At 40.5% G+C, this 16,941-nt stretch overlaps 1 protein-coding gene across 1 annotated transcript; it reads left to right on the plus strand.

Annotated features, from left to right (window-relative positions):
* The first annotated feature begins 8,031 nt into the window (after positions 1-8,031).
* On the plus strand, positions 8,032-12,764 carry LOC114783397 (zinc finger protein 501-like). Its single transcript, XM_028968870.1, has 4 exons — positions 8,032-8,039; positions 8,193-8,239; positions 8,599-9,021; positions 10,423-12,764. Exons 1-4 carry the CDS (start codon positions 8,032-8,034, stop codon positions 11,307-11,309), a joined length of 1,365 nt encoding a protein of 454 aa, XP_028824703.1. The 3' UTR covers positions 11,310-12,764.
* The last annotated feature ends 4,177 nt before the right edge of the window (positions 12,765-16,941 follow it).

Here is a 16,941-nt window from a genome sequence, read left to right on the forward strand (position 1 = left end):
AGGGTCCCGACCCCTGCCTCTCAGTCCCGTGTCTGACGGCGTTGAAGGTGAGGAGCGGCCATTCAGCGGGGCGAGCCGGAGACTGACAGGGAGCGGCGGACGCATGCGGACGAGGTGCCGGTACCACACTGGCCCGAAGCCGTCTGCGCTGGACATCCACCGCTCGTCCATCTGAAATACTGGACCATTCATTCATTCATTCAGTCATTTATCATTCCTCTCTGTTCATCTCATCCTTTCTGGTTTGCGAATCGATTCCGTTCGATTCCTCCTGTCCACTCGAACCATTCAGACTGTGTATGGACTTTTCCCCCCTCCTTCATGGACCGCTCCGTCTGGCCCGCCAGGTGTCGTGCCATAAAAGGGGGGATTCTGTCAGGATCCGGTCCGAAATGGGGGTTACTCCGGTCTGGGTCAGGATCAGGATCCGGACCGGAGTTTCATTGTTGTCCTGTGTAATGTTCCCTAATCGTTTTCACCTGTGTTAATTGTATAAAGCTGCCCTGTTCGTTTCTGTCCGCTGTCAGGTCTTTGAAGTTATGTTCCATGTTCACCAGTGTCTTCGTCTCGGATGTCTCTCCTGTCCTGTGATTCACTATTAAACCCCTGTTCCGTGATGTCAGGTGAAAGCGTCCTTCATTCCTCGTCATTCCTCGTCACTCCACGTCATCCTCTCCGTTCACCCGCCACGTCATGCCCGCATGGACGTGATAACTTTATTTAGCAGACGCTTTGATCCAAAGCGACTTACAAGAGGAAGACACCAGCAATTCTCGTTCGATTTCTATAGAATATTGAGTTTACAAACTAAGAGCCCTGATAAGGCTCAGACTTGTCAGTGAAGAGCATGCTCAGAGATTGTTAGGTGCTAGACGAAGAAAAATTATAATGTATTTATACATTTATGTATTGTTTGTGCAATGTGTACGCATGTGCGTTTGTAAGTGTTAGATTTGTCTGTAAGAATCAAATCTGATTCTTAAAAATTGTCACAGGGAGTATCACAGATATGAAGGAAAGAGGTCTCCTCATTCAGCACATGGATGGATGGTACACTCTCCACATATATTGTCCACGTCATAGTTGGCTGTGGTGGCGCACCATGGAATGATCGATGCTGGTGCATGATGTGTACAACTTGTCCTTGTACTGCAACGGGAAGATGCACCGGAGCCCCTCTGGCATTACCTCCTGTGGTGGCATCACCTGCAAAAAGGAGACATCAGGCATATTTTAAGACAATAGTTCCAGGATTCCTCAAATTCTAATTCTGAAGGAATTATATACATTTTATATTCCTTTTATTTTTTATGTCTGTTAATAATAAAACACTTCAAATATTTAGTATAAATTATACTACTGTCTTGACACTGTGGTTTAAGTTTGGATTTACTGTGAGGGGAATTTGAAATCCAAGTTTTTTAATGTAAAAGAAAAGTGTTTCTTTTATGTGTTTCTCATCCTAAGCCTGCAAAACAGGGTCGTAAATTCTTGTCTGTGACAGCTTTATTTCTGAGCAATGTGTGAGATTGTGCTCTAGGCTGGTACCAACAGGCGCAAAGATAAACATCAGTGCTTCACTGAGTATATATACACGTCACTGTGTTCAGACCTTTGGAGATTCTTAGCGAGTCTTCCCATGCGTGCATGTAAATAAAGCCTGACTAAATTCATTCATTTAACTGTTTCCAATTGTGACTCCTCAGACGCTTTGTGATGGAAATAACTTCCACGACATTTACAACAAGCGTTACTGTGAGGGGACTGAATGTTGGTATCTGGGATTTGGAGCCATGATCAGCTGGACTCAGGTAAGTGGCGATGGGATTTACCCCTCCTGCCCTCCTAAAATGATCCAGCCCTACTAAGAACTAAAGAGTCTCGTGAAGTTAAAATGATAGGGCTGGTATAATACATTTATCCACATCCTTGAAAATCACAAATAACCCAGCAATTCATTTATAAATTAAAATTAGTAAACGCCTCTAAAAATTTTATCTGTAATTGAAGTCCGCTGAAACTCATACATCATTTTTTCATTCATCCCACATTTCTTCAATGACAGGAGAAAACCAAGACAAAGGACTAAGATCTGATCATAGATCATAGAAGATCACTAAGAAACTGACCATAGGGACAGTTTCCCTATAGGCTGTTCTGGTTGTAGTTGGATGTGGTGCACCACTCGGTGCTGTGATGGAGGAGAACAGAGGCCTTGTTTGTAGTATGATAGTTTCTTTCCTCAATTTTTTGTTTTGCTGCATGTTTTCCCTGTAATGGTTGTACTTACAATGGTATGCAAAAAGGTAGTCTTGTCTGCACCAGCAGAAAATTTAAGATGATACGTATCATGATACATATTACTGTACATGATATGTATTACTGATATGAACAAATCTGCAAATCTGTTTTAAATACATTCCCTCATATGGTGGGATAGAAACAAAAATGGTGCATGGAGACAGGTGTTTAGGCGGTGACGCCACTAGGCCTAATAATTTCCAAAAGAAATAAGAATCAAACAATAATTACTAAACAGGAATAATAGTTAAACACCACAAAAAAGGAAAATATCCCCAAATAATAAGGAAAAACCTCACAGACAATTCCACAGTCAAAGATCAAACAAAGGACAGCTTCAATTTAAACACTAGGCCCACAAACCAGGCCTCAACCCCAAGGCTGGTACCCATATAAAATTCACATACCCACCACCAAGGTCAACAACCAGGAATCTGTCAATCGTATGCACACAAGGGAAGTAGAGGTGTTTTTCCAGTCAAGCATATCCAGAGGTATCCCCCCTTCCCACATGAGGGCAGAGTCCAGCCCAGGAATAAGGAAATGACAACATTTCCAGATCTTCTCCGTACGTAACATTCTGACCCCACTGCTCACTCAGGGTGATGGGATAGATGCAGAGGACAAATTTCACTGTGTGCACCATGTGCTGTGCTGCGCTGCTGTGTATCACATGTGACAATCACTTCAATTTCACTTCCTCACTTCCTGTTTTACATGTTATGTTGCTGTAACCATAGCAAAGTCGTATTTACTGAGATTTAGAGTCAAAAATGCATCTGACAATCTTTTCAAAACCTCCTTGAGAATATTAGTGTTTGGTCCATGTTTCAGAATATAACACTACATCATCTAGATATACAGTACAATGTTTCACATCTCTTAATACTAGATTCATGAGTCTCTGAAAGGTGACTTGCACCTTTTTTTATTCAAAATACTTTGAAATGAACTAAGGATTACATCAGCACTTTGCACATAGAGTTGCCAATTGCAAAATGTAATATCTAATTACATGCTCTGATTGAATATTGCATTGCCAATTGCAAATTGAATTGCCATTTGAATATTTGTGCCTAAAATCTTCCATACACCAGGTTGTCTTGTTGTCTTGGCTTATTGTCAGGCCTGAAACATTGTTGAAGCAGAAGTGGTTGTCACAATTAGGTGCAGCTGGAGACTCGATTGGCACACAATGGAAGTAGGTTGCATTTGAACCTGGGTCTTCTGGTTCACAGACGAGTGTGAACCAGGCAGGAATACTTGTCCCAACGGATGCAGAAGGGGCTGAGTGGATGGTCTGGCAAAGCCCCCACACTAGCACCAGGGACGTGTAGCGAGAGGGGCTGCACGTGCCCAGAAGGCACCACCCTGGTGTGCAGTAAACGGTCGGTAGAGGGCCGGCAGGGACGTGCCGTGGATGTAGGATGTAGCCCGTGGACGGGGGGGTTGCCTGTGTTCTCCCCTTTTGTTTCCCCTGTTTTCGGCCCTTGTGCTGGTTTATTTGTGTTTGTTATTAATAAAACCCAGTTCCCAGTATGTCCCGCCTGTGCGTTTCATTCTCCCGTCAGCTCGCGGATGTGACAGTGGTCTCTGATTCCCATGATGACAATGATTTGTAATAAATCAATCACCTGCTTTTAATAAATGTTATAGTTATAAATATATTACATATATATTTCTTTCTAGACTAATTAAAATGCAAATAAATAAACAAGAACATTATATTTTCAAACGTTAAACATGATGCAGTAGCTGTACGGTGCTTTGTGGTCTGGAGTTGTATTCATGAAAATGCTCCATGGCTGTGTTGTTGCTTGAAACCTTCAGAGATGCAGTGAACCTCTGCACCTGGGCTGAAACACCTGGGAACAGTGTATATTTCGATGAGTAGAGACAGTCCCCCTGGTGCAGGATTAAGCAGGATTTGAACCCGGGTCTTCTGGTTCATAGGCGAGTGTGTTACCCACTAGACTACTACCACCCTATAGTTAAACCATTTAAAGCTTTTTTGTATTAGTTAAAACAAATTTGAGAAGAAGTCTCAGATTAATCAAGTGAATCTTTATGAAAATAATTATAATTTGAAAGTATTTTAAATTAAAGTGAAAGTGACACAGTGCACACAACGAAATGTGTCCTCATCCTTAATGAGCAGTAGGCAGACATGAAAGGTGCCCGGGGAGCAGTGTGTGGGGACGGTGCTTTGCTCAGTGGCACCTCAGTGGTTATGGGGCGCTTCCTTAACCACTAGGACACCACTGGCCCTTCAATATTCTAATAAAACTACAACTAATAGAGAAGAAAAGAATAATTAGCAGTTTTCAAAACAAGCAACGTACAAATAGTGATGATAAAATGAACACTAATATTTCGTTTTCGTTTTATTTGACGATTAACCAGAGCTTCCTGTCTCACCTGGAGTCGCTTTCTGAAATTGACGACATTTATGGCATTTATCATTTATGGCATTTATCAGACGCTCTTATCCAGAGCGACTTACAATCAGTAGTTACAGGGACAGTCCCCCTGGGTTAAGTGTCTTGCTCAGGGACACAATGGTAGTAAGTGGGATTTGAACCTGTGACTCTGTAGTCTTCTGGTTCACAGGCAAGTGTGTTACCCACTAGGCTACTACCATACCTTATGACGAATCTGACGAATCTGCTGCCGTGTGACGAATCTGCTTCTGTTTACATCTGCAGGAAAACCAAGTAAAACACAAAGAAGTGCACACGCGAGTCACCCTGCTGACGAAAATGATCCGTTTTTGGACTTTTTATGATTTGGGGTTTTGGTAAGTAATTTTATTCCACATAAAATGTAGAAACGCGTGTTATTTGGACTGTTTAAAGTGGCGGTCTGGTGAGAGAGGAGCGGGCTGATTTAAACTCGGGTCAGACTTCAAAATGTTCTTCTGACACTTTTTATTGGTTTTTAAAAAGCTTAAATGTAAGTAGTTTGTGTCCAGCGGGCTGGTGAACAGGTTTAACAGCAACAGATACAGTTATGCTAAAGTAGTTTCACGTTAGCAGCTAAATGCTCATTCAGACTGATGTCTGGGATCATTCACACTTTTAATGTGGAGACTTTTTCTTCACTGTTCTTTATCCAACACATTTCCAACATCACCAATCACATTTAAATAAGAAAACACTCTGCTGTGATTGTCTGTAAAAGACTGCAGCAGCTCACATGAGCTACAAGCCTTTTTATGTGAATAGAGAGAAGCTGGAGTTGGTTGTGCTCGCTGTAAAATTAGCTGCAACTGAGGAATCTCCTGGGAATCATTTATAAAGGTGACTGGTTGTCTTTGTCTATTTATTTGTATTTTTTAGGAATAGTATGAATGTTGTGTATCCTACAGAAAATAATTCTAGACTGATTATTGGTGATGAGATCATTGTTGAAATAAACTGCTTCATTCCAAGGTCCCAAGATGGATCCCAGTTTGTCTCTGTTACCTGTTGATCTGAAGAGTGTAGACCAGAGTAGAACACAGAAATATCAGCAGATACCATCACATCTCTGAACTGCGGTAAAACACTTTTCTGTCTGTAATATTGTGGGGAGCATCTGGCTGTTACTGGTTTATGGTGAAATGATGTTTATTCCAATTCCAGATTAAGGTCCCACCAGTGCTCACTGGGACCTTCAGTAGTCTCTGTAAGGCCTTGAGATTTTTTTCTTTCTTTCTTTTTTTTTATTTTTAACCCATCCTGAGATGTTTATTGTGCATCACCTTGGTAATGAGACATCTTTTATTTGGCATCAGTTGTGACTGAATATTAATGCAGACTTGCATTCTAATTAACATATATATATATTTTAAATAAATAAAGAATAATTTGGAATGTTTCATAAAAATCAGTATCCATACACTATATGAAGAAATGAATAAAAAATACATTGATAACTAGTAAAAAAAACTTGTTGAAGTGAAAAATATACGCGCGTTACATTTAAATTTACCTATCAAATTAGACACCGCAATATATATCGTTTATCATTTATGAGTACATTTATATCGAAATGAATTTTGTGCCCTGTTGTTTTTATAGATCAAGAAAGCAAATTCGCTGCACAGAGGTGTGAAGAGGAAACTGAAGAAAATTTACACCAGTTCAACAAGTATGACAACAGTTTAAGACAAGTGAAGATCCTTGAAATGGGACAGAGAAACTCTTCTAAAGAGAAGCCCTACCAGTGTGAAGAGTGTGGGAAGAGTTTTACACGAGCATCACTGCTTAGAAGACACAAGAGGACACATACTGGAGAAAAGCCCTACCAGTGTGAAGAGTGTGGGAAGAGTTTTACACGAGCATCACTGCTTAGAAGACACAAGAGGACACATACTGGAGAGAAGCCCTACCAGTGTGTACAATGTGGGAAGAGTTTTGCAGAAGCATCAAACCTTATAACACACAAGAGGACACATACTGGAGAGAAACCCTACCAGTGTGTACAATGTGGCAAGAGTTTTACACAAGCAGGATCCCTTAATAAACACAAGAGGACACATACTGGAGAAAAGCCCTACAAGTGTGAAGAATGTGGGAAGAGTTTTTCAGATGCATCATACTTTAAAAGACACAAGAGGACACATCCTGCAAATATGTACCAGTGCACTCTTTGCTCTAAATGCTTTAGAACATTAGATCAACTCAAACATCATCAACATTTACATACTGAAGAACAGGCCGACAAGCGTACAGAGAAGAAATTGAAGAAATCAGATATCATCACACCTGCGAATTTGGTTGAAACAGTGGAAGTAACAGTGAAGGATGAGAAGCAGGACTTGGATGATGTGATTCATTTAGGTGAGTAGAATAAAATTTAAGCATTTCAGATAGTGGGTGAATTTTTTTAAATATCTATTTCTTACCCACAAATACATATTTTCCCAGACTGTAATAGTATGATGGAGCATTTTATACATTTAGGAATATTATTCAGGAAAGCTCCAGTATATGCAGCCCTCACAGTCCAGGTTTTGGTTTTTGTCCAGGCCTTGTTTACACGGACATCTGAATCAGGCGTTTTTCAGAGGACACATTTTGTTGTGACATTTTGTTTGTCTTTGTGATACACAGCAAGCACAGCACACTCACCGTGAATAAATGTTTCACTTTCAGGCTTGAACATGTCTATAGTGGCTTATGGTTATTTGTTTTTACAGATCAAGAAAGGAAATTCGCTGAGCAAATTTGGTGTAAAGAGGAAAATGAAGAAAAGTTGCACCAGTTCAACAATTATAACAACAGTTTAAGACAAGTGAAGATCCTTGAAACACAACAGAGAAACTATTCGAAAGAGAAGCCTTACCAGTGTGAAGAATGTGGGAAAAGTTTTGCAGATACATCAAGACACAAGAGGACACATACTGGAGAAAAGCCCTACCAGTGTGAAGAGTGTGGGAAGAGTTTTACACGAGCATCACTGCTTAGAAGACACAAGAGGACACATACTGGAGAGAAGCCCTACCAGTGTGTACAATGTGGGAAGAGTTTTGCAGAAGCATCAAACCTTATAACACACAAGAGGACACATACTGGAGAGAAACCCTACCAGTGTGTACAATGTGGCAAGAGTTTTACACAAGCAGGATCCCTTAATAAACACAAGAGGACACATACTGGAGAAAAGCCCTACAAGTGTGAAGAATGTGGGAAGAGTTTTTCAGATGCATCATACTTTAAAAGACACAAGAGGACACATCCTGCAAATATGTACCAGTGCACTCTTTGCTCTAAATGCTTTAGAACATTAGATCAACTCAAACATCATCAACATTTACATACTGAAGAACAGGCCGACAAGCGTACAGAGAAGAAATTGAAGAAATCAGATATCATCACACCTGCGAATTTGGTTGAAACAGTGGAAGTAACAGTGAAGGATGAGAAGCAGGACTTGGATGATGTGATTCATTTAGGTGAGTAGAATAAAATTTAAGCATTTCAGATAGTGGGTGAATTTTTTTAAATATCTATTTCTTACCCACAAATACATATTTTCCCAGACTGTAATAGTATGATGGAGCATTTTATACATTTAGGAATATTATTCAGGAAAGCTCCAGTATATGCAGCCCTCACAGTCCAGGTTTTGGTTTTTGTCCAGGCCTTGTTTACACGGACATCTGAATCAGGCGTTTTTCAGAGGACACATTTTGTTGTGACATTTTGTTTGTCTTTGTGATACACAGCAAGCACAGCACACTCACCGTGAATAAATGTTTCACTTTCAGGCTTGAACATGTCTATAGTGGCTTATGGTTATTTGTTTTTACAGATCAAGAAAGGAAATTCGCTGAGCAAATTTGGTGTAAAGAGGAAACTGAAGAAAAGTTGCACCAGTTCAACAATTATAACAACAGTTTAAGACAAGTGAAGATCCTTGAAACACAACAGAGAAACTATTCGAAAGAGAAGCCTTACCAGTGTGAAGAATGTGGGAAAAGTTTTGCAGATACATCAAGACACAAGAGGACACATACTGGAGAGAAGCCCAATCAGTGTGTACAATGTGGTAAGAGATATACACCGGCATCATTCAAATGTAATCAAAGTTTACCTACCGATGATAAACTGTATAAGTGTATAGCATTCGTTAAACTGAAGAAATTAGATATAACCACACCTACACATTGTGGTAACATACTGGAACCAACAAGAATTGATGTGAAGAAAGAGTCAGATGATGAAGTCTATTCAGGTGAGTGGAGTTCTGTTCATATAAAGAACTGTATTGTTGTGGATAAGCACATCAGATATTTTACTATCAGTAAACCATGAATAACTAGGGAGACCCACAGAAGTTCCACACTAACTACAAATGTGGAAGACATAACTATTAGGAGTAATGATGCTCTAGCAGAGGAACTGAACAACATTTTTCCCACTTTGAGGTAATGGATGCAACTACCAAGAACTTGCTGCCCACAGCCTCAGATATTCCAGCAGAGACTGTGCTGACCAGCTGGCAGAGGTGTTTCACTAAGAAAGGGGGAGTAGGACCAGAATTGTTAAGAAGTGTCCTTCCCACCCAGGGAATTACTTTTTTACACATGGTGAAAATGACAAAGTTGCATCAGCTGCCAGAAACCATGCCTACATGTAGCACAAGGCATTCGTTTTCGGCAAGAGCACAGTACTGATGGTGTACTGACAGCACGCATGGAAATTACCTGAGGCAGTTCTAGCCTGTTTGATGCCCTGTGCAAAAACAGTCATTATAATTTAAAAAAAAAAAAAAATCACTAAATAATTTTTTTTGGAAACCTGGAGGGACTGCATGATCTAGCATAGTGGTACTTAAATATGAACAATTTTTTTATATAATTTCGTGCATCATACAAATACCTGGTATTTCACTGGCTTTATGGGTGTGACAGAAAGTCTGCTTTCATTACAATTTCCCAGATATTGTTTTATCGAGTATACGGTTATATGTTGATGTTATATACGGCTATATGTTCCCAAATTCTCCCACACCACCCTTCTGCTACGTTCCCTCCACTGGCTCCCAGTAGCTGCACGCATCAGGTTCAAAATACTGATGCTGGCCTACAAAGCCAAACATGGAGTAGCACCATCCTACCTCACAGCCCTTATTACACCTCGCACTGCACCTCGTTTACTCCGAGCCTCCAGTACTGCTCGCCTGGTCCCTCCATCTCTGAAGGTACAAGGAAGGCTCTCATCTAGACTCTTCTCAGTCTTGGCCCCTCGGTGGTGGAATGAACTTCCCCTCGAGGTCAGAACAGCTCAGTCACTGAGCACCCTCAAACGACAGCTCAAGACCTTCCTCTTTAAAGAATATTTAGATTAAATTGTAATTTTCTTGTTGTCGAACTTTGTGTACAGAATCTACAACAGAGTGAATAAAATAGATGTATTCATAGTTGGGGTCCTAGTGAACCGAATTGATCTCTTCATCGATGGTAACTTGAAAGCACGTTGTAAGTCGCTGCTGCTGTGCAACGGACACGTCACCTTTTCAAAAAGAGTAACATTTAAATGTACTTATCAAATCAGATACCGCAATATATATCATTTATCATTTATGGTTATATTTATATCAATATGAATTTTATGCCATGTCTTTTTTGTACAGATCAGGAAAGCAAATTCGCTGTACAGAGGTGTGAAGAGGAAGCTGACGAAAATGTACACCAGTTCAACAAGTATGACAACAGTTTAAGACAAGCGAAGATCCTTGAAACAGGACAGAGAAACTATTTTAAGGAGAAGCCCTACCAGTGTGAAGAATGTGGGAAGAGCTTTGCACAAGTAGGAGCCCTTAAAATGCATGAGAGGACACATACTGGAGAGAAGCCCTACCAGTGTGCTCAATGTGGGAAGAGTTTTGCACAAGCAGGAACCCTTAAACTGCACATGAGGACACATACTGGAGAGAAGCCCTACCAGTGTGCTCAATGTGGGAAGAGTTTTGCAGAAGCATCGAGCCTTAAAATACACAAGAGGACACATACTGGAGAGAAGCCGTACCAGTGTGTACAATGTGGGAAAAGTTTTGCAGAAGCATCAAACCTTATAGCACACAAGAGGACACATACTGGAGAGAAACCCTACCAGTGTGTACAATGTGGGAAGAGTTTTACACAAGCAGGAACCCTTAAACTGCACGAGAGGAGACATACTGGAGAGAAGCCGTACCAGTGTGTACAATGTGGGAAGAGTTTTACACAAGCAGGAACCCTTAAAATGCACGAGAGGACACATACTGGAGAGAAGCCCTACCAGTGTGTACAATGTGGGAAGAATTTTGCAGAAGCAGGAACCCTTAAAAGACACAAGAGGACACATACTGGAGAGAAGCCCTACCAGTGTGTACAATGTGGGATGAGATTTTCATGTGCCCCAAACCTTAAAAGCCACAAGAGGATACATACTGGAGAAATGCCCAATCAAGTTGTACAGTGTGAGAGGAGTTTTACACAAGCACCACTCAAATGTAATCAACATTTACATACTGATTGATAAGCTCTATAAGTTTTTAGCAGTCCTTAAACTGAAGACATTTGATATAACCACACCTATACACTGTGGTACCATACAGGTGAGTTTAGTACGAGTAATTATTTTTAGATAGGGATAATCACAGACCAATCTTTGGCCAATCATTGTGTCTTCCTGCATATTGCAGGTCTCCACTTCCTTGTTCACAGAGAATCCTCTCTCCACTGTTGCTTGTCCATGGAACAAGAGAAGAAGTTTCTTGCAAAACTCCCATAGCTCCTGATAACGTTGGCTCAAAACGTAAAGGAGAAATGCATCCAGTCTACTCTGTGGGTCTGTAGGAGAGAAAGGTCTCACTTCTTGCTCCAACAGATAAGACCTCACTAAACTGCTGGATAATTACATCACCTGCACAAAAAGGAAGAAAAATCATTTTGATGCATTTTGACCATATACATACACCAGATTTATATAAATCTGTTTTGTTTTTATTTATCAATAGACTAAGTTTTCACCATAGACTGATCTGCTGTATTCTCTCCTACCAGCGGATACTCCTCCTGATAAATGCTGTTTTTTCAGAAACCTCTGCACCAGAGTTGTCATATTTCTCTGGTACCAGTCTGGGTCAGAATACATGCTGCTGGGGTTCAAACAGGCAACCTGCCTAACTGGGGGATACTTTAATGGGCTCTTGTCTTGCACTTTCTGAATGATGGTGGACATCATCTTGATGCAGTCTTTCCTATACTCCAGCACTGAGAGCTCCCCTATCTTTTTTTGTCTCTGAAGTTCCTGAACGCAATAAGGCTAAGTGACCCATTATAACTGCAAACTATATTTGCTTCATCCATCACTATTACATTAAAGGTGAAACCCTACCTTGAGAACTGACTCTCCACACAAGCCTACAGTGACATCTTTTAGGGGGACCCAGTTATTCTTGTTGCTGACATCCAGTTTGACCAACTCCAGTGGACTGATATCCTTCAGTATCTCTCTCTTGACAAAACGTCTCAGTATACTCTGAAAGAAAAGCAAAATGTCATAAATCATGCTAAATATGTCAAATATTAAACAGCTACAACTGATTTGTGAATAATATGTGGGGGTGTATATAATTCATAAATCATTCATATTAATCATTATTAGATAAAAGGTATATACTAACTTGAGGACAGACTATGTATAAATATACAGACAGAATTGTACACACACTGAAATAAATATGCACCATCAACCTGTCCAATGCTAGGATATCATTACCTTCATCAACTCAGCCAAGTCTGTGGTTAATAATGGCATCACTGGTTCATCAGTTTGATATCTTGTCAAGAAAGGAGAGAAGGTCCCGGTAACAGCTATGTAGAAATGTAGCTTTGCAATGATGAGGGGGTCTTTCTGAGCAGCTTCAAGGGAGTCAAATGATGCAGTTCTGGATTTGGTAGCTTCCTCATTCTGACTGCATCCACGTACATGGTCAGAGATGGCTACACCTCCAGTGCTCTCTCTGCTACTGGTAAGTTTTCAAGCCATCTGTGGCTACAGAAAGCAAGTGGAAATTTTGCAGCTTTAGTAAAAGCAATGAAGTCCTTGCTGGTACATTATGGAAGATAATGTGAATGACTTTCAAAACTTTCTCTAGCTGCCATATGGAGAAACCACATTTGCAGGCATAGTGTAGGGTATGGAGGCCACAGCTCCCAACCACGATCAGCTGAGTCCCCTCATACTGGTCACGTTCTTCGTCTTGAAGCAGTTCCAAAAACCTCCAGTCTACATTTGGTCATCCACAGAGACTGAAAGCAGCTTTTTCAGATCCAGCTTCCGAGTGCATTCCTGATGAAAAACTGAGTGTCATTTATCAAATATATATAGACTAGGCAATAGCTGTAAAGTAAAACTAAGTAAAGCTTTACTATTGTGAAAAAATCCATTACTGTTTTTACACTATTTGTACATTTTCCAATTGAAAAATAAAATGTTTTCTCTATTGTAGATTCCAAGACAATTGAAATAATAACGCATCAAGTCTTAAGAAATTTCTAGTGTTCCATTTTAAAACAAAAAATTTAGTTACACTACAAGTGTTGTATTAGTTTTGGCTTGTAACTTACATTAAAGTGACGTAGTAAATCCTTAGCTGTTCCATTACCCATAAATTGGGATCCCAAGTATCTCGACTGGACTCGATCCTCTTTCCAGTAACGAACATGTAAGTCCAGTTGCTTGGTTTTAGTTGTTTGGTTGAGGGTTTCATCAAACACCAATGTAAAACTGCCACTGTTGACATCGGCCACGAGGAGTTTTATGATGTGAGGAGCCAAACCGAATTTTGCTAAATAGACTGTTTTGTCTTTACCACACGTGAAGTTTTTAGCGATTTCCGAGTCGGGAAACATAGCTCGGAAAATATCCCCGACTCCCTCATTAGCGCTGTAGGCACAACATTACCTCTGCCTGAAGGGTTGCGGTGGACCCAAAGGTGGTCCTGAGGTCTGTTACTGTAACTGATGTTCTCGCTGCTGGGTTCGGAAATGGAGCTGAAGTCTGTGAAGCTGAACAGAACTGAGAAATGGCAGGTGTCTGTTCGCAGCTTTTGGCAGCAGCTTTGTGCTTCTCACTGTGCATATGCGACTCTACAGCTTTAACTCCAATAGAACCAAGTTTGAACAGCTTTTTGCACAGCATACAGCGGGCCTCATAGCTATTGCCTGGAATTGGTTTTAACCATGTTGCAAATGTGGGATTATCCATCCAGTTAACATTAAACTTGCACTTCCCCATGACTGACGCGCCAACTAGCAATAACCTGCTAAAGGGCATACCTGAAAAATGCCCCCTCCCACACATTCCGCTCATTCCGATCTCATACACAAAAATGCAAAACACCACTTAGAAATTATTTAGATATTACCAGAAAGACAATATAGCAAACTTCTTAATTCCGTCTGTGGTATTTTAAGACCTTTGAACTTGATTTAAAGATTGCTAGTCATTTTTAAAGATAATTAAAGCCTTCATTTTGGAAAATCTAATTTAAGACTTTTTAAGGATCCGTGGATACCCTGCAACAAGCGTCTTACTGTGGGGGGAATGAATGTAGGTATCTGGGAGTTGGAACCATGATCAGCTGGACTCAGGTAAGTGTAGATGGGATTTACCCCTCCTGCCCTCCTAAAATGATCCAGCCCTACTAAGAACTGTTGTGAAGATAAAATGATAGGGCTGGTACAATACATTTTAACCCAGCAATTCATTTATAAACTAAAATTAGAAAACACTTCTAAAAATTGTATCTGAAACTCATACATCTTTTTTTCATTCATCCCACGTTTCCTTAATAACGGGAGAAACCAAGACAAGGGACTAGGGTTTGACCATAGATGGGACAATTTCCCTACAGGCTGTTCTGGTTGTAGTTGGTTGTGGTGCACCACTCAGTGCTGTGATGGAGGAGAACAGAGGCCTTGTTTATAGTATAGTTTGTAGTAGTTTTTTTTTCAATTTTTTTTTCTATATTTTGTTTTGCTGCATACGGTAGGTGTAAAATGGGACATGAACGAATGAAACAGAAAGAATGTATGATGAGTATTTAGTATTCTCTGGGTTTACTAGGCCTAATAAATTCCACAAGAAATAAGAATCAAACAATAATTACTGAACAGGAATAATAGTTAAACACCACAAAAAAATTAAAATACCCCAAAATAATAATGCTAAACCTCACAGACAATTCCACAGACAAAGATTAACATTTGGCCCTTTAGCAAAAACAATAACACTAGGCCCACAAACCAGGCCTCAACCCCAAGGCTGGTACCCATATATAATTCACATACCCACCACCAAGGTCAACAACCAGGAGTCTGTCAATCGTATGCACACAAGAGGGAAGGAGAGGTGTTTTTCCAGTCAAGCATATCCAGAGGTATCCCCCCTTCCCACATGAGGGCGGAGTCAAGCCCAGGAATAAGGAAGTGACAACATTTCCAGATCTTCTCCATATGTAACCTTCTGACCCATAAAAACAAACATATCACGATTATTCAAAAACAACCCAAAAACACTTTAAATACAGGACAGGGCATCAGGTATTACATTTTTGACCCACTTTTATTTTGGATGTCCAACAATGACCAATGCGCTATTATGATCAGTATATATGACCACAGGAGATGGATTGGAACTCAACATCGCTAATGTCTCGATCGTCACATAGTTCAACTGTTTTGAACGAGAAGCATGAGACGGGATGTGTGGTTCCCTCCACATCATGAAAACCAAGATGACGCCATGTATGGCAGCCTCAGTGATGAACATTCTAGTTAGGGCAGCCGCGGTACTGTTGAAGTGCTTCAGGACGCGCAAACGGGGGAAGCGAGCCAGTGTGCTCGTAAAACTCGTACAACGTGGATTTCGAACGCCGTTGCCTAGTATCCATCTGGCGAATCTCTGCTCTCTTCCCAACAAAACCGACAAACTTCTTCTGCTTACTCGGATCAACGGGGATTTTTCAAACTCTGCTGCTCTGTGTTTCACTGAAACTTTTTATTTTGAGCCTCCTGCTGTACTCCCCTTATACCCACGACTGTGCAGCCACTACAAACTCCACCACCATCATTAAATTGGCTGACGACACCGTCGTGGTGGGCCTGATCTCTGACAACGACGAGACCCCTGTCTTCAACAGGAGCCCAGTGGAGTGAGTGGACAGCTCTGTGTTCACATCACGCAGGACCTGTCATTGTCCTGTCACATCAACATCGTTTCGTTTTATTTGATGATTATCCAGAATTTTCTGTCTTTTTCTGAAATTGACGAATCTGCTGCCGTTTGACGAATCTGCTTCTGTTTACATCTGCAGGAAAACCAAGTAAAACACAAACAAGTGCACGCGCGAGTCACCCTGCTGACGTAAATGATCCGTTTTTGGAGTTTTTATGATTTTGGGTATTGGTAAGTAATTTTATTTTACATAAAATATAATAAAATGTAAAAACGCGTGTTATTTGGACTGTTTAAAGTGGCGGTCTGGTGAGGGAGGAGCGGGCTGATTTAAACTCGCTCTACACACAAACTCGGGTCAGACTTGAAAAGACTTTTTATTTGTATTTAAAAAGCTGAAATGTAACTAGTTTGTGTCCAGCGGGCTGGTGAACAGGTTTAACAGCAACAGATACAGTTATGCTAAAGTAATTTCACGTTAGCAGCTAAATGCTCATTCAGACTGATGTCTGGGATCATTCACACTTTTAATGTGGAGACTTTTTCTTCACTGTTCTTTATTCAACACATTTCCAACATCACCAATCACATTTAAATAAGAAAACACTCTGCTGTTATTGTCTGTAAAAGACTGCAGCAGCTCACATGAGCTACAAGCCTTTTCATGTGAATAGAGAGAAGCTGGAGTTGGTTGTGCTCGCTGTAAAATTAGCTGCAACTGAGGAATCTCCTGGGAATCATTTATAAAGGTGACTGTGTGTCTTTATGTAATATCAGAAATCTGTGTTGTCTATTTATGTGTATTTTATAGGAATACTGTGAATGTGTTCTGCAGAAAATAATTCTAGAATGATTATTGGTGATATGATCATTGTTGAAATAACCTCCTGCTTCATTCCAAGGTCCCAAGATGGATCCCAGTCTG

The sequence above is a fragment of the Denticeps clupeoides genome, unplaced genomic scaffold (genome assembly GCF_900700375.1).
Source record: "Denticeps clupeoides unplaced genomic scaffold, fDenClu1.1, whole genome shotgun sequence".
Taxonomy (NCBI): Eukaryota; Metazoa; Chordata; class Actinopteri; order Clupeiformes; family Denticipitidae; genus Denticeps; species Denticeps clupeoides.

Excerpts from the sequence above, each read along its gene's own strand:
- LOC114783397 (XM_028968870.1), top strand. Across the intron at positions 8,240-8,598 it reads GGATGATGTGATTCATTTAG|ATCAAGAAAGGAAATTCGCT; the intron begins GTGAGTAGAATA and ends TTGTTTTTACAG. Across the intron at positions 9,022-10,422 it reads AGATGATGAAGTCTATTCAG|ATCAGGAAAGCAAATTCGCT; the intron begins GTGAGTGGAGTT and ends TTTTTTGTACAG.